General features: G+C 42.7%; 1 protein-coding gene across 1 annotated transcript in view; it reads right to left on the bottom strand.

Moving 5' to 3' along the window:
* Nucleotides 1-27734, bottom strand: part of TBXT (T-box transcription factor T) — an 88351-nt gene that overhangs the window by 44754 nt on the left and 15863 nt on the right. The window contains exon 3 of the mRNA XM_033935859.1: nt 27586-27720. Coding sequence (XP_033791750.1) covers nt 27586-27720 — 135 coding nt within the window. The remainder of the gene's footprint in view (nt 1-27585; nt 27721-27734) is intronic.

The raw sequence follows: 27734 nt of genomic DNA, 5'->3' as shown, positions 1-27734 counted from the left end.
GAATTTAGGAAACACCTAAAGACATATCTGTTCTTGAAATACGGAGGTAGTGAATCTGCACAATCTCTCCCATCACAATCTCCCACCTCAGTCCCCCCCATCACAACCGTTCCCTTAAACTGCTGGCCACTATTCATCAACTATGTAAGTTCTACTCTATTTGTAGCATCTTTCTAATCACTGTAAACCGCATAGAACTTCACGGTACTGCGGTATATAAACTGTTATTATTATTATTAGGTTCCTCCCCTGGGACAGGGCCTTATATGTCTGAACCAATCAGGGCCTTAGGCCCCTCCAGTGCATGCCAGTGATGCACTGGGAGGGGTCTATGGTCCTGATTGGCTCAGGTGCCTAAGGCCCCTCCTACGCTACAGCCATGCAGTTTCAATAACAACCCACCAACCTAGATGGCAGTTGACCATTCCCCTGTATCCATGGCATGTCTTGTATGTTTAGATTGTAAGCTCATTCAAGCAGGGACTGTCTTTTTCAGGACTCTGTACAGTGCTGCGTACATCTGGTAGCCCTACAGAAATAATCAGTAGTAATAGTAGTAGTATTACCCATTGTGACCAGTCAGGCTTGGAGTCTGCTCTGGTCCCTGTTAAATCTGGCAGGAAGGGTGGTTCACAGAATCCCCAAACCACAAGATCAGATAGATTAGCTTGATGAAATTACTGACTCTGAATGGGAGGACAGGGAAAACCTATCTAATCACTACACTTTTCATAGCAGTGCTAGAAATAACAGTTTTAAATCTAATCCTGGTTGGAGCAAGGCAGGTAGTTTTCCTGGTGTACACCAGGGGAGCCCAAGAGTGCCATAAGCCAGAACAAGCTCAAGCAGGTTAGGGTGTGGCTCTCCCCCTGAAAAGCCTGTAGATCCCTCTAGGCATTTAGAGAGGTTAGGGAGGAGGAACAAGCCTCTCTCCTCGAAGAGGTTTCCAGCTCTAAGCAGTCCCTATGGAGGTAGATGAGACTGTCTCCTTTATGGACTTGGCAGCAACTTCCCCAGAGGAACAAATGGAAGTGGAGGAGGAACTGATTTCTGCAAGTCTGTGCCAAGAGCCAGAAAGTATGGACATGAATGTGATTACTAGACAATGCTGAATATTGGGACACTTGTTAAAGTAATTGTGTTTTTGCTGAACTTGTTTTTCTTTTGGGGACATTTTTCTTTTCTCACTGTGCTGGAGTTTGGTGAGGACAGAATCCAGTTCCCTGTTTCAAAACCCCAATTTTTTGGGACTTTGTATGGGGTGGGGCACCAATCTGTGTCCTGAAGAAAAGGATTGTGTGGGGTTTTTCCTTATGATTTGTGCACTGCTGTTTGCTGGTTGCAAGGATTGCTGTTTTACCTTGCAGTAAGGATTGGTTAAGAAGCTGAGTCTTGCCTTAATGAGAGAGGTTTGCCACTATCTGGGTAGACATTTTGGAGCTGTTTATTGAACTACATGGTAAAGCAAACCTAATGCAATTCTTCCGGCCCCAGCACTGATTTTTTTCTTTAGCTGGAGGCTTCTGTGTTTAAGTTGATGTTGGGTACTTGTACTACTAAAACGTATAAAGACTTACCTGGACTCTGCATTAGGAAGGCTGGGTGGAAAGAACTTTGAAAAAAAAAAAACCTGTTTGTTAAAAAAAAGCACAGGTTTTCTGTCTGCTGGGGAAATCCTGAAAGCTACCCAGGATTTTGCCTGATGTTTGTTTTGCGGCACTGGAGTGCATGAAGGTGCTCTGGCACATTTTGAATATTAAAATTGGCAAATTGCTGGAAGTGAACATTTTGCTGGGTTTTGTCTTTTATTTTTCCTTAAACCCTGTAGAGCTATCTCTTTACTGGGAAGTGTGCCTAGGTCAGTTTTTGCTGTGGCCACCAGGGGTGCTGTTGACCTGTTCCTTGGAACCTCGGTGGCTACACAATGCAGTTTTATTAACAAAAGGAACCAAAAACCAGTTGCAGCATAATATTGATTTTTGGTTGGTTTGGCCCATTCAACCTCTCTAGCCTTGGCCTCCAAGCTTTATTGCCAATGCTATACTGAAAAATACTGGTAGGGCAATAATCCATCCCATCTCATTCTGTTACCTATGAAATAAAAGCTACATCTACAGTTGGGCACGAGCAATATTCACTGCACCATCATAGAACCATGCCTCAAAAAACTCGATATGCTCAGACACCACAAGCGTCAGAGACTCACATATTGATGGGTACAGCTTTGGAGCATGGCTAACTTCACTACGCTCCAAAGCTTTCCCTCTAACAGGAGAGAAGCAGTTTCAAATGGAGTGTTATCAAACATTCCATTGTTTTTGGAAGAATAAAATGAAACCAAGTGTGCTAATATTTTTAGCCATTAGCTGTTACTGTGTTTGAATGATTTTAATAACAATGTTAACCATTCCTTTTTAAATAATTCTTTGCATACAGTTTGCTTTCTTGGCCACCACTGAACATTGGGTGGAAGGTTTCATCGTATTGTCTACAATGACACCCAGATCCTTTTCTTGGGCGTTAACTCCCAAGGTGGACCCTAGCATCCGGTAACTGATTTGTTTTGGGTCATTCTTCCCAATGTGCATCACTTTGTGTTTGTCCACATTAAATTTAATCTGCCACTTGGATGCCCAGTCTTCCAATTTCCTAAGGTCTGCCTGCAATTTTTCACAATCCGCATGCATTTTAACAACTTTGAACAGTTTAGTGTCATCTGCAAATTTAATCACCTCACTCATCATTCCGATTTCCAGATCATTTATAATTAAGTTAAATAGAACCGGTCCTAGAACAGCCCCCTGCGGTATTCCACCGTTTACTCTCCTCCATTGAGAAAAATGACCATTTAACCCTACCCTTTGTTTTCTATCCGACAGCCAAATCCTAATCCATAACTGAACTGTGTCACTTATTCCATGACTCAGATTTTCTCAGAAGCCTCTCATGAGGAATTTATGAAAAGTTTTCTGAAAATCTAGATACACATCAATCTAGATACACATCCATATGTTTATTCACACCTTCAAAGAAGTCAAGCAAATTGGTGAGGCAAGATCTCCCTCGGCTGAACCCATGCTGACTGTCTCAAATCATGATTGTCTATGTGTTGCACAATTTTTTTTTTTTATAATTGTTTACACCATTTTGTCCAGCACCGAAGTCAGGCTTACCTGTCTATAATTTCCCGGATCTCCCCTGGAACACTTTAAAAATCAGTATAACATTAGTACCTGAAGATTGGAGGGTGGCTACAGACGATTTTAGCGACAGGTTACAGATAATCAACAGCAGGTCAACGATTTCATGTTCGAGTTTTTAGTACCCTGGGATGTATATCATCTGTTCCAGTCCAGGCAATTTATCACTTTTTAACTTGTTGATTTGGCTTAGTACATCTTCCAGATTCACCGATATTTGTCATCACGTCTTTTTTGTGCAAAATTCACAAAATTTGATAGCGGCATGAGTGGTCTTCTTGTCATGATACAGGAACCATGACAACTTCCTCCAAAGTTCAGGCTGCTTCCTCCTGATTACTGTCATGGAGTCATTTCAACACTTTCAGATATCAATTTTGGTTGACAGTTTGTCCTTGTTCACAAATTCATAGTGAACGATGCGGCCATAAAAAAAAAACCTAATATCTTTGATGATAAACTGAACTTGCTGAGTTGGGGGGGGGTGTTGTCTTGGCAGTTCTCCATTGAAACGATTGAGATTTGGTTTCCATGTCAACCGTAGACCCATGTCTCATCACCGGTTATCACTATTAAAAAATAATAATAATAATAATAATAACTTTATTCTTGTATACCGCATTACCATGGAAGTTCTATGCGGTTAACAGATGAAGAGACTACATTTACAGCGAAGTTACAATTTCAGTAGTGTTACATTTACATTTTAGATGATAAATTTACGGTGAAGAAATGTTTCGTCTTCATTTGCCTGCTCTAAAAGATTCTGACAGGTTATGATGCGATTGTTCTTCTGGTTGTCAGTCATCAACCGTGGAACAAACTTTGCCACAATGTGAGACATCCCCAACTTCTCTGTTAGGACATTGTGGCATGAACCAATGGACATGTTGTATTCCTCTGCCAATTCTCTAACAGTTAATCACCATGAACTCACACAAGAACCCTCACTTGATCAACATGATCATCATATCTCCCCTCAGCCGCCTTATCCAAACTAAAAAGCCCTAACCTCTTTAGTGTTTCCTCATACAAGAGGCGTTCCCATCCCCTTTATCATCCTGGTTGCTCTTTGAACCTTTTCTAATTCTCCTATATCTCTTGAGAGACAGTAACCAGAACTGAACACAATACTCAAGGTGAGGTTGCACCATGGAGTGATACAGATGGATTATAATATTCTTATTTACCATCCCTTTTCTAATCCCTAGCATCTTGTTTGCTTTTTGGCCGCCACCATACATTGGGTGGAAGGTTTCAGCGCATTGTCTACAATGACACCTAGATCTTTTTCTTGGGTGCTGACCCCTAAGATGGACCCTAGCATCTGATTTGGAAACCACTATCTGAAAATGTAGGCCGCCTCTATGGTCACTTTATATACTTATTGAAGAAATCACACACCTTACCATCAAATAATACTGAACCATTATCTGAACCTGTACCAACTATATATTCCCTTTCTAATGCTTCCACCCTTCCTCTTTCATTCAGTTTACTCTCACAGTCTGAGCCACAAATAAATCTAAGTTATGACCAATTATATATTTTACCATGCATATAAACAAGCTTGTCTTTGGAGCACCTCCAGCTCAACCACCATTTTGTCACAAAGATTTTGACCACATTGCTTTGAAGTCTTCCCTCTATTATTAGCAATGAAACAGATTAGAAGAGTTGGTTTATTACAGCTTAAGTCATTTCATCCTCCCTTCCCTACCAAAACCAGGGTTCCTCCCAATTCAATTATCCCCCCTTCACCTTAGGATTTTGTACCATTTAATAGCTACAGCCTTATTGTATAAGCATTCAGCTTCTCAACTCTTCTACAGTTCTAGTCATGGTACCTCAAAAAAGATAACAGAATTAGAAAAAGTTCAAAGAGCAACAAAACAATAAAGGGAATGAACTCTCATATGAGGAAGGGCTAAAGAGTTTAGGATTCCAACATGGAAAAGAGACAGCTGAGGGAGAATATGATTGATGTCAACAAAATCCTAATTGGCACAGAATGGGTAAAGGTGAATTTTTTTCACCCTCTCAAAAAAAGTGCAAAGAAAAGGGGGCACAATGAAATTACATGGAAATACATTTAAAATAGGAGGGATTATTTCACTCATAAGAAGTGCCTCTGCTGGGTCAGACCAGAGGTCCATCATGCCCAGCAGTCCGCTCGCGCGGCAGTCCAACAGGTCCAGGACCTGTGTAGTAGTCCTCTATCTATACCCCTCTATCCCCTTTTCCTTCATAAAATTATCCAATTCCTTCTTAAACTCTAATACCGTATTCTGTCCTATCACGCCCTCTGGAAGCTCATTCCAGGTGTCCACCACCCACTGGGTGAAGAAAAACTTCCTAGCATTGGTTTTGAATCTATCCCCTTTCAGCTTTTCCGAATGCCCTCTCTTTCTTGTAGTTTTCAAAAGTTTGAAGAATCTGTTCCTCTCTGGAACTCATTACCAGAAATGTGATAAAGAAGAAAACCAGATTCATCTGGTGTGATATAACATTAGCTGAGCTGATGTCACCGGCTGGTAATATTTATTGAATGATGGGGGGAGGGGGGACAGAGGGTAAGGGGAATATATGAGGTGTTATCAAGGGTCTGTAGAATAAGGATTGACAATTTTATAAGATGAAATAAGAAAGGGTTAATAGACAGAGCTTGTAAGAAAGAAAAATGATTAGGGAGGTTTCTAAAGTGATGGGGTAGAGCAGTCACGTGATTGGTTGGATGTTGTGGCAGGCTGGAGTGAACTCTGTGAGGAAAGGGGAACAGTAGAGTAGTCTCTTCAGGAAAAGATTATTCTCTTCAGAGTATATTAATTCTTACTAAAAATATTCTTCTTCATTGTGATTTTAATGTTAGGAAGTTTGGTTTATTTTGAGTAAGGGAATTTTTATCTTGTTAACTTTCTCTGTGTCTGTGTTTTAGTCAGGGCAGGCTATTATGTCTGCCAGGTGCTGGATTTGTTGCCTGATTAAGCAGAGACTGCAATGGAGAGGGGCAGTTTGGGCTCTTCTGTTGAGGTTTAACAGCCTGGCAGTACAACAGTCCCCTGTGTGGAGCAGCAGTTAGCGTTGGGCTGCTATTTGGTGAGTTGTCTGCACGACCGTGGGCAGAGTGGGTTGGCTGTGAGGGAGATGGGATGTATAAGGTGTTTGCTCGCTAATGTACAGTGTGTGAGAGAGGGACTTACCTGTTGGGGTTATTTCGTGTGACACAGAGAGGTCTTTCTGTTGAGGTGTAATTTTGCCAGGTTGTTTCTTAGTAGGCTAATTTGGGGGCGCTGGCAGGTGGTTGGTCTTTAGTTCACGAGGGTAGTGACTGGCTGGTCTGTGTGCCACATGGTAGGGCACTTCTAGATAGGTTTGAGGCTTTGACTCTATATTCTGGTGTTAGAGGTAAGGAGGGAGTTGGGAGGTGCTGATGCTGCATTCAGGTGTTTGTTTTTTACAGCTAGGCAGAGCTATGGATTTGCGGCCTTTCTAGATTTGGTGTTCCCGTGTCTGGGAGCTGAGGAGCACTGGCAGCTGCCATTGCAATAGTTATGTGCTCAGCGGCTGCATGACTGTACGGCATCACTATTTTCGCAGCATTGTGATTTAAAATTTTGTTTGGAGTGTCAATAGGGGCCATTTTCCTAATTTTCCTTTTGTGCTGTGGCCTTTCTGGATCTCTTGTATCTTCCTGTGACTGGCATTCTTTCTATGGTGATTCAGCTTGGTGTCAGCTGTCCTGATTTGTTAGCTTAGCTGGAGATGACCTGTTCTTGGTGTTTCAGGTACATTCATATTATGTACTTGTGGGTTGTTGTTTTTTTCTGGGTTTGTTAGGGGGAAATAGATTTCTTGGTGTCTGTCTCTGTGGAAAGGGGGGCATTGTAATAAAAATGAGGGTTTGGTTTATTTGTGCTGGAGAAATTAAAGGGAAAAGTTTTTATGGTGTTAGTGGGGAATCATCTAGGTAAGTAGTGAGCAAACTTGAACAAAGTTATTGTGTATGTCATGTATAGGAACTACTGAGTGGAGTGCAGAGAAAAGGGTGGATGTGAATTGCTTGTTCACTCTTTCCAAAAATATTAGGACTAGGGGGTGTGCAATGAAGCTATTAAGTACTAGATTTACAACAAACCAGAGAAATATGTATTCACACAACATGTGATTAATCTATGGAATTCATTGCTGGAGAATGAGATGAAATCAGTTAGCTTAGCGGGGTTTAAAAAAGGTTTGGATACTTTCCTAAAAGAGAAGTACATAGGGCCTTATTGAGATGGCTTGGGGAAATCCTCTACTTATTCCTATGATAGGCAGCATAATTTCTGTTTTATTACTAGGGCATGGAATTTGGATTATAGGATCTCACTAGGTTCTTGGGTCCTGGGTTAGCTACTGTTGGAAACAGGATACTGTTCTTGCTGGACTTTTTGGTCTGTCCCAGTATCACAATTCTTATGTTCTTATGAGGTGCAAGGCATCAGAGGCACTATTGGATAGAGTTAAGGGGGGGTTAGTCGAGTAGTCTGGAAACTGAAGTTGGAGATGGAAGGATAAATAGCTGCCACGGTAATGATGGGGTACAAGACATTTTTAGATTTATTAGGGATAGGAAGACATGCAAAAGTGATATTGTGGAACCCAAGGGGGCAATAAGTAGCAGCTGATAAAAAGATAGCTGACTTCTTCACTAATATTTTCTGTTCTGGGTTCACAGCTGAAGTGTTTGGGGAGGAGGGTGTACAAACACCTCATGTGACTGGGGCAGGAGGTGTAATAAACCCTGATTGATTTTCAGTGGTTTGGGTTTGTGAGGGTTCGTTAGAACTATGGGTGGATACTGCAAGGTACATCCAAGGGTAATGCAGGAATTTGGGGGTAGTTCTGGTGACTCTGCTGACTACCTTCTCACTGCTTCTTTAGAGTCGGGAGTGGGTAATGCAGGAATAGAGCAGGGAGGATGTGGTTTCTCTCCACAACAAATGGAAAAAAGGCAGCACTAGGGATATACAGGCAGGTAAGTAACTCAATAGAAACACTTTTACAACAGAGCTTGGGGATTCACTAGAGATGGGTTTGGATAAGGGGAGTGTGGTGAATATGGTGTATTTTGATTTTAGTAATTTTACCATTTTCATAGGCATATCGTACTCAGTGTTCTCGGTATGGGGGCTCCACTGATGGTCTGGGGCAGGAACTAGTTGATCAGTAAGGTGTCAGTGGGTTGTAGTCCCAGGAGATGGCTATGCCAAGGGGGGGATTTTATCAGTAGTGTGTTTGAAGATTTATTGGGCTTGTTCTTTTCACAATTTTGTAAGTGGGATTGTTGTAGGGTTGTAAGTAAGATTTGCCTTTTTGTGGAGGAGGCCAGACAGTCCTGATGGTGTGCCTAACAAGGATGGGCTTAAGTTTGTAGAATGGCTTCCTATTGTGCAGCTCAGATTTCATGCTCGCATGGTGTGATTATGGGGTGAAGACCTTGGTGTACGAATGAGAAGTGGGGTAAACTTTCAAGATCCTGAAAGGCATAGATAGGGTAGACAGGGACAGATTCTTCAGACTGTGGGGAACAACAAGTACAAGGGGGCACTCGGAGAAACTGAAAGGGGATAGGTTTAGAACCAATGCCAGGAAGTTCTTCTTCACCCAGAGAGTGGTGGACACATGGAACGCACTCCCGGAGGTAGTGGTGGGGCAGAAGACACTACAGGGATTCAAAGAAGGTTTGGATAAATTCTTGAAGGAAAAGGGGATTGAGGGATACAGATAGAAGTAAGGATAGGTTTTTTTAGGGCAGGGAACACTTGACAGGTCATGGACCTGATGGGCCGCCGCGGGTGCGGACCGCTGGGTGCGATGGACCTCTGGTCTGATCCCGGTGGAGGCAACTTCTTATGTTCTTATGGTTTAGTGTGATTATATGTGATGAGCTTCAGGAGGCAACCAGGTTATAATAGTGCTAGCAAAAGCTAGACAGATGTTTGGGTGCATGGGGATCAGTATGGCCAGCAGGACAATGGAAGTTTGCTGCCCCTCTAAAAATTTTGGTAAGACCTCCTTGTGAATTTTGTGTACATTTAAGTTCAGTTCAAAGGAAAGCTACTACAAGGGTTGATGGTCTATGTCCTATAGGCATATGGGAACTGAGTTCATGATCTCCATCTGTATATTTTGAGGAAGGGCATGAGACGGGAGATAATAGTGATATTTAAATACCTATGTGGCCCAACTATACATGAGATGACTCCCCTTTTATTAGACAGCAAATCCAGAGTAAGAGGGCAAGGGATGCAGTGCAGCAGTGCTGGGCTCTGCAGTACTGTATGGCACGATGTTGTTACAGAAGGTGAGGTAGATGCATGAAATAGTTTCTGAATTGGGGAAGGCATTGGATAGGCACATGGACTCTCTGGGAGAGAGGAGAAGTTAATTGTTGCTGTGGAGGGGTATACTGGCTGGACATTTTGGTCTTTATCTGTCCTTATGTTTTTTCTAGGTGGCTTTGCTTATGTCCTCAGACTGGGTTACGAGGAACTGCAAGGCGCTAGCTAGGTGCTGGGAGCCAAACTGCTTTGTTTGACTCATTTTCTGCAATTTTTGGGTGCCAGAGGTGCGTTGCTCTTTTCTCATATGGAGCAGCCGAATGTTCTATTAGTTCTGTATGGTTTGTTTGTAGGATGATTTTGGAAGATGGTTCACTGGACATTTGCTGGTGTGGGAATTTTATGGAAGTTATGTAATTGGTACTGAAATTGGTTGTGGGTGTGTGTGATCCAGTGTCCATGTGCAGGGTTTACTTGTTTGTTTGTTTTTTGTATGAGGGTTTGGTGACATTTGTTTGCAGTATTGCCTGATGTGTGCACTTCATGATTTGTAGTGGTGCTCTGGCGATTAGCCTTTTTGTGGCACTTATCAGCTTTTCGAGTGGATGAGCTGGCACCTTCTCAACTTGCTATTGTGTTCAAGGGGTAGCTGTTTGAAGATGTTGGGTTGACTGCAGGTTAAATGCAATTGCCTATTCCCTGGTCACCTGCTTAGAAGGATCAGGAATTTGGATTCTTTTGTATGTGTGTGTGGAGTAACGGGAATGTGCAGTATCTTGTGTACCATTCTAGTGGGCTGGGGAGGATTGTCTTAGCTGTTTCTGAGTCCAGTGGGGCATGGACTATAGATTTTATGGTTAGGTGTATGGAGCATTTGTTGGGAATGACTCTTGCTAATCCTTTTCCAGCAAATACAATTTCCTAATCTTCTATTCTGTTTCCCTTCTGATTCTTTTGATGGTTTGTGACATTTGTTCAGCAAAAGGAGAGGATTTCATACTGCCCCTGAGGCGGGATCTGTTGTCTCCTGTCTGTTTTCCCTAATGCCCCCACCCCTTTTGTTTTGTTTGGTCCTCTATTGAGTGTGTAAGGAGGACTGAGACATGGTTGCTATTGAGTGGTTGCATAAATGGGTTTAATACTAAGCTTTTGGAGTTACGGATAGCTTTTGGGGGTTTAGAGTGGTTTCTCATGAGTTTGTTGCAGCTGTTTTCCCTAAACATTATTGTCCTGATGCTGTCTACTTTTCAGGCATAGGTTTGGCCAATTTTATTGGGGTACTCTTTAGGATTTGTTGGAGACTTGTTTTAAAGATGTTGGCCGCAGCTTATGAGGTGGGGGAGCGGTGACAAGCTCGAGGCTGTCACCGTTTGTGGCGGAAAATGGGGTTTGGCCCAGTTGGAACTGGGAGATGAGCAGTTAATAAATAAATAAATGTAACATTCGTATGCGATACCGCTGCGAGGGGAAGCATGGCCTTGCGTCACCGTGGATCATGTTTGGGGGGAGGGGAAGCATGACCTTGCGTCACCGTGGGTCATGTTTGGGGGGAGGGGAAGCATGACCTTGCGTCACCATGGGTCATGTTTGGGGGGAGGGGAGGGGAAGCATGGCCTTGCGTCACCGTGGGCAATATTTGGGGGAATGTTATAAATTTAAAGACTTAACGGGAGCTAGTTTTGACACCGAATAGCTCCCTGGGGATGTGTGAAATATGCATTGGGGGTTTGTTGGTTTTTGGACACAGATTGTATTGTAAGTGAAGATAATATTCAGATAGATAATAAAGCTGCGGCCAAATATTTATTCCAATAAAACTGAGTTGTGTGATTGATTGATGGTGATTAGCTTTCAGTTGCAGGTGACGGGAATGCGAATGCTAATGTTATGGTAATTAGCATAGCTGGGTTTTTAAAAGTTTGGATAATGCCTGGAAGAAAAGTCCACTGTCAGCTATTGAGACATGGGGGAAGCCCTGCTTGCCCTGGGATCAGTAGCATGGGTTGCTGCTTCTACATAGGTTTCTGCCAAGTACTTATGACCCATATTGGCCACTGTGGAAATATACTGGACTAGAAGGATCATGGTGTGACATAGTGTGGCTATTCTTACATTAGTTGCAATGTGTTCAGAACCATACTACAGGCAGGAGAAGCCAATGTTTGTACACAATCCTTCAATATGATCTTTGTGGTTAGATGTGAAATTCGCTCCTTGTAGCTATAATATTATGGGAAAATTATGCCAATGCCAAATGTGAGTAGATTTTCTTGTACCCAATATTGGACAAACATTTTTCTTCACCATTCCTGTTTTTCCTCATGAGCAGTCATGTTTCTTTACCTCTAACCCCCTAATAATCTACCTTATCTAACACATGGGGTAAAGTGAATTCTCAGTCCTATAATTTGACAACTTCTCTGCCCCAGGTACATTAGACAGATTGTGAGCCCACCTGGACAGATAAGGAACATGCTTGAAGTACCCATATGTAAACTGCTTTGAGCGATTGTAAAACTAGAAAAAGGCAGTATACAAGTCTCAATCCCTTCTCTTCCAGAACTGTATTTGGCTGCATGACCATAAAGCATGAAGGAAATTACCACCATGTCTGTTATATTTCAAGATAGCATCCCTACCCCTGCTTTGCAGGTAGGACTACTTCTACAGCCCCTACCTGGAAAAGACACGCCAAGGCCTCTTTCATTGTTTCTTTTCAGGAGGAGCTGCAGGGAGACACCATAAGGCATCTGAAATGTGTCAAACTCCAATACATAGCTTTCCACTGGTTGGAGGCAATGATGGTCCACCCTGCAGAAGAACTGAGCCAACCTCCTACCTGGAACCAGTCCAGGAGGTACCCCTTGAACTTCACTGTAGTCTTTCCTGGACTTCAGGTAGTTTTTCCACTGTCTGGCCTCATTTTGCACCACAAGGTTAACTCTTCTAGCCTTTAGCATTTGAACCCCGTAAAAAATAATAATAATAACAGTTTATATACCACAGGACCGTGAAATTCTATGCGGTTTACAATGATTAATAGGTATTATAGATTGAATGGAATAAACATAGTTCAGAGTTAGTGATTAACAGTTCTAAAGATCATTTGTTGAGGACTAAGATTGTACAGGTCAGTTACCTAAGTACTTCAGGAACAGATGTGATTTTAGGCGTTTCCTGAATTCCTTATAAGTAGTAGGCACGAGCAGTTGTTCCAGGTCTTTACTCCATAATGCTACTTGATGTGAGAAAAAATGTTGGTGATGACTTTTAAATTTACAACCTTTAACCGGCGGAGAGACAAAGTTAGGGTGTGAGCTTCTCCTATGTCGGTTGGTTGCAAAAGAGAAAAGGTCTGTTATATATTTAGGGGCTAAGCCATAAAGTACCTTGAAGCAAAAACAACCAAACTTGAATTTCACACGTGCCTCCATCGGCAGCCAGTGTAGAAGTCGATAGGAAGGTGTTACATGATCAAACTTCTGCAGTCCACAATAGTCTTCCTTGAGCAGTTAACAGCCTGCCTCCAAACCTTCTCCTCCCCACCAAGGACCTAGCGTCTCCCCGGGACTGATCCTCAAGCAGTTGCAGTAGCCGAGGATACCTCATATTCTTCACAAGTTTCTCTAGCTCTTCAAACAAATAGGGAAGGGGATGGGACTTGGTAAACTGCCTTTCTGTGGTTACAATCAAGGCAGTTTATATATCATATACAGGTACTCATTTTGTATCTGGGGCAATTGAGGGTTAAGTGACTTGCCAAGGTCACAAAATCAGTTCTCTAGGTTCTCAGGTCACTGCACTAACCACTAGGCTACTCCTCCACATGGACACTATCTGCTACCTAATGCTGCAGCCAAGCCATCTACGAGTGCCCACTGCTGAGTCCACTAATCAAGTACACACAAACCCAATCAAAACCCATAAGATTGTTAGCGCCCAGTTCCAAACCAACCATTTCTGGAGAGACTGGAAGGTAATGTAACAAATGAAGTAATCCTCAGATAGCCAGTAGGTCCTCCAGGGCTAACTGAAGAGCTACTTTAAGAGCATCTCAACCTTCTAATCATGGGAATCCTTGACCAGAATCATGATCTTGGGTCACTGCAACCAAAACATCCATCTTAGGGAATGGGGGGGAAGTTTATCCACATCCTCTTTGAGAAAGAGACTTCCCATCAGCTTTGGCCAGCACAATATCATCTGGCATTACTATAGTTGCTCTTATCAGGTTCATCTTGGTCTACATTCCAGGTACAAACTCTCGGGAATGCAAATTATATCATGCTTGCTTAATCCTTTCCCTTTTGCAGGGTAAAAAAATCCCAGAGCTGCAAATTCTACCTATTGCAAGACACTGTCCCTAATCAACAATAGTCTTACCTCTGGTAAAGTCCCATCCCTCTTGAAAATAAGACAAAGTACACCCTATTCTAAAAAGTCCTTCTGTGGATCCCCATATCACCCAGTGTCAAAATATTTCATCTCAAAGATACTAGAGAAAATAATCTTACAATTCTCATCCACCATTGGAAAAAAAAAAAACTTGACTCCCCCAAACAATCTGGTTTTAGAACCTTCTTTACGACAGAAACAGTCCTCCTTTACTCCCATTTTGATAAGCATAATAGTGTTCTTGCCGTCTCTTAATCTCTCAGCAGCATTTGATCTAGCAAACCATTCTTTCATACTATCTCACTTGGGCTGAGATACTGCTTTTGCTTCGTTCTTTTTCCTTATCTGTCATTCCAGGTCAAACTTTTCTACAGCCCCCTTTTGTCCTCTTATCCCAGCCCTTCTCCCCTTTTTAATTTAACAGTCCATGTGCTACAGTAGTGCTTTTGCATGTCCTTTCACTTTTATACATTCTCTTTTTCCTACAGATTCACACTCGACATCTAGTTCAACATCAAGTTCAATTTATTTAATATACTGCAAATATAAAGGACCCCTTTATCAAGCCGCGCTAGCGGGGTTAGCGCGTCGGACATTTCATCATGCGCTAACCCCCACGGTCGGCTAAAAAACTAACGCCTGCTCAATGCAGGCGTTAGCGGCTAGCACGGCAGGCGGTTTAACATGCAGTATCATGCACGTTAAACCCCTACCGCAGCTTGATAAAAGGACCCCCAAGTTAAAAACAAACCATAGAAACCTGAGGAGAGGAAGGAATAAAAGCAAAAGGTTGGGGAGAGGGAGAGAATAGGGAGGGAATGAACGATGTGGTGGGGGATGGAAAAATTAAGTTCTTTCTGCCCACACTAAACAAAATGAGAGAAAGTCAGGAATGCCAGAATCAGTGGCGTACCTAGGGTATGTGGCATCCGGGGCCCAACATTTTTTGACACCCCCTCCCCAATCTATATGAAAAATATGACTTTTTGTAACAATCCACATATCGCACAACAAGAGTGTACCTAGGAAATGGCAGCATCTTAAACACTGAGTGAGCACTAGAACACCAGCACATACATTGAAAAACTAAACAAGCCAGATCCCGCACAGTCAATTGATCCTGTAGTCAATGCCAACTGAAAACTATGTTCTTTTCATACACACAGACCAGAGATACACCCTCGCCCAATATGGAATAATCAAACTACAAAATAGAAATATGTAGACAAAAGTTAAACTGAACTGCCAAGAAACCAGACCCTGGATACAATGCAACACCACAAAAACAGTAACACATGTCCTCTAATACAGTGCAAAATATAAAGACAGTAGATGTAAATTTGAAAAAACTGATACATAACAATCACCACTTTACAAATTAACAAATAAAAATAAAACAAATAATGAGAAATAAAAAATACCATTTTATTGGAATAATCCCCATAAGCTCGGTCCCCATCTCCGCAAAATACCTGATTCCATCCACACAAGCCTTGAATTGTTTATATTAAAGTATAAAAAGAAACAATATTCTGTACAATTGTCAATTTATAAATCAGCGTCTTCTCCCCACTCTCTTTTCCCCATTTCCCTTCAGCGTCCTCAGCCCACTCTGTCTCCACTTTCCTTCAGCGCACGCACATAAAAACAAGCAAGTAATTTATATCATTTTCATTCTATTCATTCATAGAAATTAAAGTCTAAATAATGCCAGTCACATAACAAAACATGATTTTACAAAAATAATTCCCTGCACAGTCAAGCCTGCAAGGATTACTAGATGTCTTTCAGCAGCTCCCCCTCCCTCCCTCCTCCTTACCTTTGTGGCCAAGTTAAAATGATCTACCAACAATAAAATTTTAAAAACACAAAGAACGCTGTACGCAGAGATAATGTTAATTATCATTTATATTGTGCGGTTTTTCAAAGAGGTCAAGGCAGTTGACTTTATGCAATGTCACCTCAGTAACAACTATTCAAAAATAGACAAATATTCCCCCTCCCTTTTTACTAAAATGCAATAGCGGTTTTTAGCGCAGGGAGCTGCGCTGAATGCCCCACACTGCTCTCAACGCTCATAGGCTCCCTGCGCTAAAAAACGCTATTGCGGTTTAGTAAAAGGGGACCATAGTGCAAAATATAGACAGCATATATAAATTCTCAAAGCAGACATTTTGATCACTAAATTGAAAATAAAATCATTTTTCCTACCTTTGGTAATTTCATCAGTCTCTGGTTGCACTTTATTCTTCTGACTGTGCATCCAATATTTCTTCCCTTCTTTCAGCCTCCTGTATGCTTCCTCTCCTCCAGACCTCATTCCCTCCCCAAACTTTTTCTTTGTTTCACCCTGCCCCTTCTTTCTTTTTCTCTCTCTCCATACCCCCTTTCTTTCTGTATGTCTGTTTTTCTCTCTCTCTCCGTGCCCCATTTCTTTCTTTGTTTCACCCTGCCCCCTTCTTTCTTTCTCTCTCCATACCCTTTTTCGTTCTGTATGTCTGTCTTTCTCTCTCTCTCCATGCCCCATTTTTCTTTGTTTCACCCTGCCCCCTTTCTTTCTTTCTGGCTCCCTGTCCCCCCTTTCTTACTTTCTCCCTGCCCTCCCCTATGCCACCACCATTGGGAAAATGCTTCCACCACCACTGGGGAATAGGCTGCCACTGCCGCCATCAGGAACAGGCCGGCACCGAGTTCGTCCTGCTTCTCTTCCCCGCGGGGCCGACCGACTCTCGCCACCCGACGTCAATTCTAACATCGGAGAGGACGTTCTAAGCCAGCCAGGCAGCGATTGGCTGGCCCAGAACGTCCTCTCCGACGTCAGAATTAACGCAGGTGGCGAGAGTTGGTCGGCCCCACAGGGAAAAGCAGGGAGAACTCGGCGCAGGCCTGTTCCCGATGGCGGCGGTGGCACTCAAGTGGCTAAAGAGCCGCAGTTTGCCGGCCTAGGGAGAACACTGGAGGGTGGCCAGCTGTGCACCCCCTTGGGATGTAAACCCGGGGCAGACCGCCCCCCCCCCACACCTTGGTATGCCACTATCTGTACCTCACTCCCTCCCTATGACCAAAAATTCTCCTTTCTTCTATTCCCTGTGTACACAACCATCTCTTTCCCTCCCTTCCTCTCTCCCAAGTCCATGCCTTCTGTGCCCAAAAACCCATTCCCTTCCCCACCTCAGCATCTCTTTCCCTCCCTTCCTCTCTCCCAAGTCCATGCCTTCTGTGTCCAAAAACCCATTCCCTTCCCCACCTCAGCATCTCTTTCGCTCCCTTCCTCTCTCCCAAGTCCATGCCTTCTGTGTCCAAAAACCCATTCCCTCCCCACCTCAGCATCTCTTTCCCTCCCTTCCTCTCTCCCAAGTCCATGCCTTCTGTGTCCAAAAATCCATTCCCTCCCCCACCTCAGCATCTCTTTCCCTCCCTTCCTCTCTCCCAAGTCCATGCCTTCTGTGTCCAAAAACCCATTCCCTCCCCCACCTCAGCATCTCTTTCCCTCCCTTCCTCTCTCCCAAGTCCATGCCTTCTGTGTCCAAAAACCCATTCCCTTCCCCACCTCAGCATCTCTTTCCCTCCCTTCCTCTCTCCCAAGTCCATGCCTTCTGTGTCCAAAAACCCATTCCCTCCCCCACCTCAGCATCTCTTTCCCTCCCTCCCAAGTCCATGTCTTCTGTGTCCAAAAACCCATTCCCTCCCCCACCTCAGCATCTCTTTCCCTCCCTTCCTCTCTCCCAAGTCCATGCCTTCTGTGTCCAAAAACCCATTCCCTCCCCCACCTCAGCATCTCTTTCCCTCCCTTCCTCTCTCCCAAGTCCATGCCTTCTGTGTCCAAAAACCCATTCCCTCCCCCACCTCAGCATCTCTTTCCCTCCCTTCCTCTCTCCCAAGTCCATGCCTTCTGTGTCCAAAAACCCATTCCCTCCCCCACCTCAGCATCTCTTTCCCTCCCTTCCTCTCTCCCAAGTCCATGCCTTCTGTGTCCAAAAACCCATTCCCTCCCCCACCTCAGCATCTCTTTCCCTCCCTTCTTCTCTCCCCAAGTCTATGCCTTCTGTGTCCAAAAACCCATTCCCTCCCCCACCTCAGCATCTCTTTCCCTCCCTTCTTCTCTCCCAAGTCCATGCCTTGTGTCCAAAACGCACTCCTTCCCACCTTTTGTGTTCCACGTTTGCCTCCCAGCCCATCTTTGCAACTTTCTCAGCAAAAAGGAGCTCGTGCCGCGAGGCTTGTCTTCAGTTTCCTGCCTGCCCTGCCGCGCACAAATAGTATTCTTCGACGTCAGCGCTGACGTCGGAGGGCAGGCTTTGCTTAAGCCCTCCCTCCGACGTCAGCGCTGACATCGGGGAAGACTTCCCATCTGCTATATGTAAGCGGCAGGGCAGGAAGGAACAGAAGACGAGCCTCGCGGCTCGAGATGTATTTAACTCCGCGGGTCCCCCGTCCAGCTCTCTCCTGTGCACTCCCTTGGGGCGTGCACCTGGGGCGGACCGCCCCCCCGCCCCCCCTAGGTACGCCACTTGCCAGAATAGAAAAGGTTGCCTGCTGCATTTTGCAGAGAAAGATTAAAAACAGAAAACCCAGAAGAAATATGCCTTTAATTGAATCTTAAAAGGCACAATTGATTTTTCTAAACGGAAATAAAGAGGCAGAGAGTTCCAGAGCCATGACAGAGAATGAGGAATTCCTATGAAAATCGAGGAAGAACTGTCGAAATCAGGGAACGACTAATAACTGTTGTTGTGAAGAACGTAGGGTTCTTTGTGGAGAGTATGGTACCAAGAGACTATATAGAAAGGAGGGAAGACCACTTGAAACAATCAGATGAGAGAGAATATTGTATTTAAAAGGAATGTGATATGATACTGGGAGGATACGTTCTGATTTTAGAAGCGGTGTGACATGACCACACTTGAAAGGTGGTGAAGTAATCTTACAATAGTATTTTGTTTGTTTTTTTAATTTATTTATCATTATATATATATATATATATATATATATATATATATATATATATATATACACACACACATACATATACACACACACACATAAACAAACATAACATATATAAGAAATAAGAGAACTTGCACAATTCTACAGGAAATAATAATACCTGGATCAAATGTTCATTACGTAATTTAAAAATTCACTCTAAATAAGTCCACATTCTAGAGGAGAAAATTCACATATTAGAGATTGATTATAAGGAGTAAAAGCAAAAATCATAGTAATTGTAGTGTTACATCTTCTTACTTTTTACTTTTAGTGGTGTCTTAAATTCCTTCAGAGGTATTGGAAATTGTTATTCCCTTCCCCTCAAGGAAGAATTGTAATTGAGAGGGCTCAAAAAAAAAAAAAAATTCTGATCCAAAAGGATCTTACATTTACAAGGATATCTCAATTGGTATTTGGCCCCCCAATTGTATTACGAACTGTTTCAATTCAAGAAACCTTTTCCGTCTGGTTTGAGTTGCTTTTGAGACATCAGGGAACATTGTTGATCTTACTGTCCAGACTGGTCACATCTTTCAGCCTAAAAATACAGCCTAACAAGTGCCTCTTTGTCTTGTTGAAAGACACAAACGTCACCACAAGAGTAGAACGACAGATTACGTCTTCCACTGAAGTTTCAAGAACTTCTGTTAAGTTCAGGGGATTAGGAAATTCAGAAGAAACAACTGGAGCTGAAGCTTTCTGTTTTGGTACTGGCAAGTAATATATCCTATGCAAAAAAGGTAGTCCAGTCTCAGCATATTTAAATATTTCTTTTAGAAACTTACAGAATGGATCTTTAGGAGATATTGTTAGCACTTTAGGAAAATTAAGAATTCTAAGATTCAGCATTTTCATATAATTTTCAAAGTTTTCTGATTTCCTGGCAAACAATAATCTGTCCTATAATATAACAGACTGAGAGGCTTGTAAACTTTGAGTTCTCTGATCCAAATTATCATCTTTTTCTTCCTGATCCTTCAATTCTTCCTGAAGTTTATCCAATCTCTGTTCTTGAGTATTCACCAGTGGTAAGGTTCCTGCACATAGTTTATACAAAGAGTAACGCTGTCCAAATAGACTCTAAAGTGATTTCAGCAAGTCTTACCAGGGGAAGGACTGAAGAAATACGTCCTTCACTTGCTGAAATCTCAGTCACCTCCTCTGAGGAAGTTGTTCCCGCTGAAGAAACCTGAGGATTAGACAAGCCCTCCAGCTCCATTGGTAACGCTGTCCGTCCCTGTGCAGCCGCCGCTATTCCCCAGTCTCGCGGCTGCAGAGGGGGTGGAGGTCCCACGGGGCTAAGCGAAACTTCACTCCCGAGAGCCGAAATTTCTCTCCGATTTGGCTCAGCCGGTAAGCTCTGAGGGGAAGATGTCAGGAAACGGGTTATTTCCTCCTGTCTCATTGAGGCTGATCCTGGCTGCCGGGCTGAAGCATCCGCTCTGCCTTGTCTTTTTGAAATGTCGCGAGCAGAATCTAACCCGAAATAGGGCAGGAAACTTAAACGCAGCAGGAGAACATAACTCAGCGTCCTCACTACAGCGCGGCCATCTTGTTTCTCCCCCCCAAAAAAAAAACAGTGTTCTGAACTAACTGTAATCAATGTAATTGATATTTTGAGAGTCCAATGAGAATGGAATTGCAATAGTGAAGTTTGGTCAAGACGAGAGAACGTATAGGATTGCCGATTGAGCTTTGTTGAAGAAATGAATGAATGACGACTCTACAAATTTGGCTTTTGAAGCAGACTTGTTCTCAAAGGACTCCCAACCCCAAATATCCCACTGACTCTTTGGCAATCAGATCACCAGTTGATACCTTCCATTATTTAGGAATTATCCTGGATTCACAACTTACTATATCTAAACCAGTGGTTCTTAACATTTCTTCCATTGTTACACATCTAACAAAGCAAGAGAGGGTCATATTTGTGACTATCTAAAGCAGGGGTGTCCAACCTTTTGGCTTCCCTGGACCGCATTGGCCGAAAAAAAATGTTTCTGGGGCCACGCAAACGCTACAGCAAGACAGAGGAGGGAGCCGGCAAGACAGTAAACACCCGGGGGCAGCAGAGGAAAACACTGCATCACCCTTGACCGGGGCCGCACAAAATACTTCACTGAGCCGCATGCGGCCCTCGTGCCGCAGGTTGGACACCCCTGATCTAAAGTAATCACAAGAGAAAAACTTTGTAAAGAACCTTTTGCAAGAGTCTTCCTTTCAGACATCAGAATAAGCATTTGTGTTCAGTTATCTGTCAAAGCACAGTGAATGATTTTAAAAAAGGTTCAAAATGAGAGGAAAGGAGGCATTTAAGGGGTGAACAAAAGGAAAGTGAAGAAAAAAAAAAAGAGAGAAAATGAGTGCATGGACAAGTCTGCTCTTCGTTTGGAGTGTTATTTCCTTGCCTTTGAATACTTTGTCAAGAGCCTTCGTTGAAAAGTGAACAGTCATTGTATATGGGCTTGTTGTGCCACTGGGGCTTGCACACATTTGAGAAGCTGAAAGCTGTGCCATTGGTAGTTTCACTACCAGCAAGGCCTCTCAAGGTGAACAGGTTTCAGTGGAGATGTCATACTAATGATCCACCCATCTGGGCAGCGTTGGAGATGGAGGATTGCATTTGATGCAATGGTGACAACATCAAATTTATACTCCGCAGAAGAAAGGCCCAGTGATCTACTTCTGTATTCTGCCAAGAAAACTTGATGACGAATTGAATATTCAGCATGCTCTCTCAAATGTAGTATCTCTCATTCAATGCAGGAAAAGGATGCTGTGTTGGGAGGAGGTCCAAATGCTAAAGATGAGAATCAACTTACACAGGCACCACATCAGATACCACACAGCAAACCAAGGAGATACCTGTAATATTTAGTTTTTGTCATTTTGTAACGTTGGTAGGTTCCCCTTTAAGGGTCTAGTAGCCTATATTTCTAAGAGCTAATTACTTGCTAAAAGAGACCCTAACAAAAGATTAGGTTTTTTTTACCTCTGCTAATCTTTTTTGTAAATCAAGGTTTCAAGGTTCAAGGTTTATTAACATTTGATTTATCGCTAAATCTGTTTACAAAGCGATGTACAAAAATAAAACATAAAATATTAAGAGTAAAATTAAAACTCAATAACATAAGTTTGAGACAGGACAAACTTGAGGTGGAGGGAGAGAGAGGGAAAAGATTACATCTGTCTTAGTTAAGAAAACATATAGGGGGAAAAACATAAGGAAAGGGTTAGATTAAAATTTAAAATGCTAAGAAAAGATTAAATAATATTAAAATTAAAAGCATCTTTAAAAAGGTATGTTTTCAAAATTTTTTTAAAAGAATGTAAATCTCTTTCGGTGGTAATGTATTGAGGGAGAGAATTCCACCATTGTGGGCCCATGACAGAGAACATGTCTGATCTTCTTGTTCCTATTGTTTTCAGAGAGGGTATGACTAACAAATTTTGGGAGGATGATCTTAAAGAGCGAGTGGGATTGTAAGGGATTAACATTCTTGATACAAACTGGGGCTCATGGTTGGTTAAATCTCCTCTGGAGGCTGAATGGTAGGGTAATATAACTCCTCTAGCTTTGAGCTGCAGGTAACTTCAAATCAAGTTCTAACCTCTCCCTATGGACATATTCTGTTACATACCCTGGAACTTCAGTCTGTACACAAGCCAGGTAGACCTAATAAAACAGGAAACATAAGAAGAGAGAGAGGTGTGGGGACTCCCCACTACATATCAATTCTGCTCATGAGAAAAATTCAAAACAAGCAATGCAAGGCGACCAAATTTTGCAGAACAAGAAATTTGAACAGGAACAAATCAAAAACAGCATAACCTTTGATAAAGGAGACACAGCCTTAAGGTCACCCCGGAAACTCGGAGATCCAGTCCCAAAGGACAACCTCCTCGGGATCCCGGCACAGTAAAGTATAACACGCCCAGCAACAAAGGAGGTGGCTGCGATATATCTCAGTCCCGCCGCCACAGAACTGAAAAGGCACTTGAGGATGAAATCCAATTGCCTGTCCTGAACATCCTTCAGGACAACCTCTCCATCCGAGGGAAAGGAAGTGCACTTAGTGACCTGCGTCACAGCAGAAACTACTGTTGGCGGAGCCAGGGAGGTGAATTCTGGGCCCATGGAAAAACATACGCCATGTCCCTAGCACCTGTAAGAGGACCCAGACCTCTGAGAAAATCCTAGCCAAATCCGGATTGTCCAGAAAGGAAATGGATAGCAAACAGGTCAGGAACCGTAGGACTCAGAAATAAGGTCAGGCAAATGGCCAGTCTGAAATAGCCTGCACACAGCCGGGGCAGCCCCCAAGGACTGGGTACCCACTAGCAGGGGGATGCCGAAGATCTGCTAGAATAGCCATAGCCGCGGATGCTGATGAGGAACCTGCAACAGCAAAGGTACAGAGACTGAAGCAGAAGCGATGGCGGGAACCGCCCCCCTGCTTCCCAATGTCCAAGCAAGCAAACATAGAGACATGCTGGAAGCCAGAAGTGGGGCAGACCCCTTCTGCTGCTTACTAGATTCTGAGTAAAAGAAAAACGGGCATAGCCATTTTACCCAGAAAATCCAGATACATCATTTTTACCAAAAATCAGGGGGGGAAATATACACCCTTGGTAAGTGGGGCAATATGCACCCTTAGTAAGTGCCATCCTGCGTGCCTCAGATTCAAAAGGCACTTAGCAGAATTCTGACTTTTCTCCCGGTGCTATGCTAGCAATTCGCCAAAACACTCTTTGCACCCTTTTTAGTCATGCCAGACGTATCTCCGATCAAACTGGAGGGAAGCGGGGCCTCTCCTGAGGGGGATAGTGTGGGATTTGTGCACGTTACGTCCCCCTCATGGCCTGCGATGCATAAGAAATACAGATGCAAAACCGCTAGCCATCCGCCACAAACAAGGCATGAATTCATGCCAATATGTCCTGAGAAGTTTGGACCAAAATTAAGCTCCTAAAGGGCAAAAAATATACTTTAAAAAAGTTTAAATAAAATCCAAGATGGCCGCCGCGGGTGCTGATTTTGCTTTAAAATATACTGGGAAAAACGGCGATTTTGCATTTTTAGAGGTGTGTTGGGGCATGCAGGGAGAACACCCAAAAACCACTTTTGGAGACCCCCCCCAAAAAAATAAAATAAAATAAAATAGTCAATACACATGCATTCAGTGGCTGTGCTGGAAATAACAGAACTGGCAGGCTAGCTAACAAGCAAGCATGGAGATTTATTACCTCAGGAAGCTGGGAAAACTGGATTTTTCACTTCTGATTGCCTCACCTGTCCGTTCACCTCACTCAGTGACTATTCGGATTTCCAGAACAATTAGGGAAGGTAAGCAGTCTGGTCCTGATACCGGTCATGCCTCCACAGAACCACGCAGCCTGCACTCTACCTCATAGCGGACGAACCCGGGGAAAATTAACGATCTGTTCTGCAAGCTGTCTGAGGGGCTTACTGCAGTTTTACTAACAGGGCACCTCCCAGAAGCAGACAATTTAAATATAAAAGTCTGCAATCTCCCGCCAAAGGATGTCCCCGCAGGGTGAATCCACAGCACAAGGGAAAGACCTGCGCCAAAAACAAAATAAAGTAACTAGAAATTTTAAAAATGAATCATGAGCAGAAGAGATAAGAACCAGCAGTCAAAGCTGCAGGAAACAGACTGAAGTTCTAGGGTATGTAACAGAATATGTCCATAGGGAGGGGCTAGAACTTGATTTGAAGTTGCCTGCAGCTCAAAGCTTGAGGAGTTACATTACCCTATCGTTAAGCCTCCAGAGGAATTGTACAAGAATTACTTTTGTAGCCTTCTAGTTGGTTGTACTCTATACTGATACTATAGAAATTTTTAAATAACCCCTTTAAATACTAGCCTACGAACAGTATCTGTGCTAAGAAAAAACTATCCCTTAAACTCCCTTGCCAAGTGAGTAGATTACTTAATATTGTCCCTGAACTTACCTGTAACTTTTTAACTCTACATTTCCCCAAGTTTGCAAGCAATTTCCCAGCAAACTCTTACCAGTAAAGATCTGTCTCTGTAAGTCCTCTTACAGCACCTCTGCCCTGCTTATGTGCTCGTGGTTCCTCGATTCACCCTACAGATAGTGTCAGGAGGACACTGCTGTTTTGGGAACAGAGGGAGACAGGAGGTTGTCAGGACCGGCTCTACTGCTTTGGGAACGTAGGGAGGGAGGAAGAGAAAGTGGGAGAGAAGAGGGGGAGAGAAAGTGAGAAAACGAAGGGAAGAACAGATGGTGGACCTACAAGTGGGGGTGGGGGGATGATAGAGTGAGGTGGGAAGAGAGACCAAACTTACTTTTTCAGTAACTCTCAAGCAACCAGAAACTACAATTATTCAGCATCCACCAATCCCCATGGGTGCCGGATAACAGATTCTACTGTATATTCATATGTTTGGGTGTATAGGCCCTTATTTTAGAATCCTTGTCCATAATTTACACTACAAATACCAACATTTACATGTGTATATCGAATAAATGTTGAAAGCTCTCTTTTCAATGCACAAAAGGTTTCTCCTGAGAAAATGAAAGAGTCATGAGATAAGAGGCAATGTAATTGTGGATTAAGAATTGGTTATTAGACAGAAAACAAAGAGTAGGGTTAAATGGCCATTTTTCTCAATGGAGGAGGGTAAATAGTGGTGTGCCGCAAGTATCTATACTGGGACCGGTGCTATTTAACTTATTTAAGTTTAAACATTTTATTAAAAAGTAACAATGATCAACACATCATAGGAAAAGTAAAATTTAAAATATGAACCAAAATTATCCTCCCCCTCCAGAACCCACTATACAAAGGGACACCTACAGTCCAAAAGCAGATATACAGAGAAGACAAATCCGTAAAGTAGTGTCAATACACCAATGTACGTCCCAATCAACCAGCCCACCCACCCGTATCAAATCCCGAGTCTGGAAATGCAATCAAAGCTACAAAAAATATAAAATAGAAAACCTAAGGGGATTAACCCAGCATCACAGCACCAATTTGGAGGATTACAACCTCCAAAAAATGATCAAAAAACTACAGACCATTCAGAACACGGCTCTCAGACTAATCTATTCCCTCGGAAAATATGACCACATAACTAACGCCTACCTAGACTCACATTGGCTACCGATTAGAGCCAGAATCCAATTCAAACTATACTGTCTAATCTTCAAAGTACTCAACGGTACAGCACCTGCCTATCTAATCGATCGCCTACACCGTAACCTTCCATCCAGAATAAGAAGAACACTGACACCATTCTCATACCCACCACTCAACGGCACTCATCGTAAAAAGCTTTACGATAACCTCATAGCAACGCATGCAGCAAAACTCGAACCCTCCATAACCAGATTGTTAACCTCAACATCTGACTTCAAAGCATTCCGCAAAGAAATCAAAACGCTACTTTTCAAAAAGCATATTCAAAACACCTAATCTCCTCTTCCACATACACCGACCAGGTTACCCACTCCCTGACACCATATCCTCAACCGACCAAAAAAAACAAAACAAAAAAAAACCTAATTCATCCTACCGATTCATATTACCTACCAACGCCTGGAAAAAGATTTGATATGTAATGTAATATAACTGCTTTCATCCAATGTTACCAAGTCTATACTCATTCTGTTACTATGTCTTACCCTAAATGTCACATACCCTCCTGGAAATGTCCAGCTTCTTCTTATGTAATCCGCTTTGAACCGCAAGGTACAAGCGGAATAGAAATCACTAATGTAATGTAATGTAATGTAATGGAGGAACAAGAGATCCAAAGATAAAAAAAAGTCCAAGACATCCCTAAAGGGACGCGTTCCCTAAGTTATTCCAGATTTGGCTACAGGCTCTATGAGGCAAGGACTGTAAATATAGGTTCCATATAATCCCTGTTTTTATATTTTTTTATTTTATGCAGCCCTTTAGATTAGGCATGTACTTGGATAAGCTGATTAAAGTTCTTCTCTTCAGTGCTTGAAAAGCTTCTGTTATTAAAAAAGTGGTACAGTTTGAGAGAATTCTGCCTTTTTTTGGGGGGGGTTCTCTTAGGGTTCCTTTTATTAAGCCGCGCTAGCGGGGTTAGCGCGTCGGACATTTAATCACACGCTAACCCCCGCAGCAAGCAAAAAACCTAACACCTCATCAATGGAGGCGTTAGGGACTAGTGCGGCAGGCGGTTTTAACGCGCGGTATTCCGCGCGTTAAACCCCTACCGCACCTTGATAAAAGGACCCCTTAGTTTTTGCTGTTTTAACTATTTTGCTTTTTTTTCATTATGTTTAATTATTTTGTTTTAAATTAAGCAGTTTTAATGATGCTGTTCATTAGTATTTTCAATCATGGTTTTATTTATGTTGTTGGTTTTCTAAGTATGTTGATTTTAAGTATAAATTCAATTATGTTTTTAATTATGCTTGTTTTATAGGTGGATGTATATATGTTGTTACCTACATGTGTATCAGACTCAAGATTTAATTTGCAGGCGCTAGGGTGCTGAAACATGTTACCACTTTTTCTTGCGATTATTTAAAGACTGTTTTTGAACCTATATTTTCTACTTTTTTTGTTTTATTATGCTGTTTTCTGCAGTTTCTTCATTGCCTCTATTTATTTGCTATTCAAAATCTACTCAAGACAGGTTACATACCTCTTCATTCTGATAAGCAGTAACAGCAATAAACTGTGTCTCTGGGAAGGAATGGCTCGTGATCATACGCTGAGGTCCTCCAACCCTCACTATATGGATTCTAGGCTCATATTTATGCAGGGAGTTCAACATTATCTGCAACAGAAATA

The sequence above is a fragment of the Geotrypetes seraphini genome, chromosome 3, assembly GCF_902459505.1.
Source record: "Geotrypetes seraphini chromosome 3, aGeoSer1.1, whole genome shotgun sequence".
Taxonomy (NCBI): domain Eukaryota; kingdom Metazoa; phylum Chordata; class Amphibia; order Gymnophiona; family Dermophiidae; genus Geotrypetes; species Geotrypetes seraphini.
The sequence above is the reverse complement of the archived record's forward strand: the minus strand, read 5'-3'. Positions and strand labels throughout refer to the sequence as shown.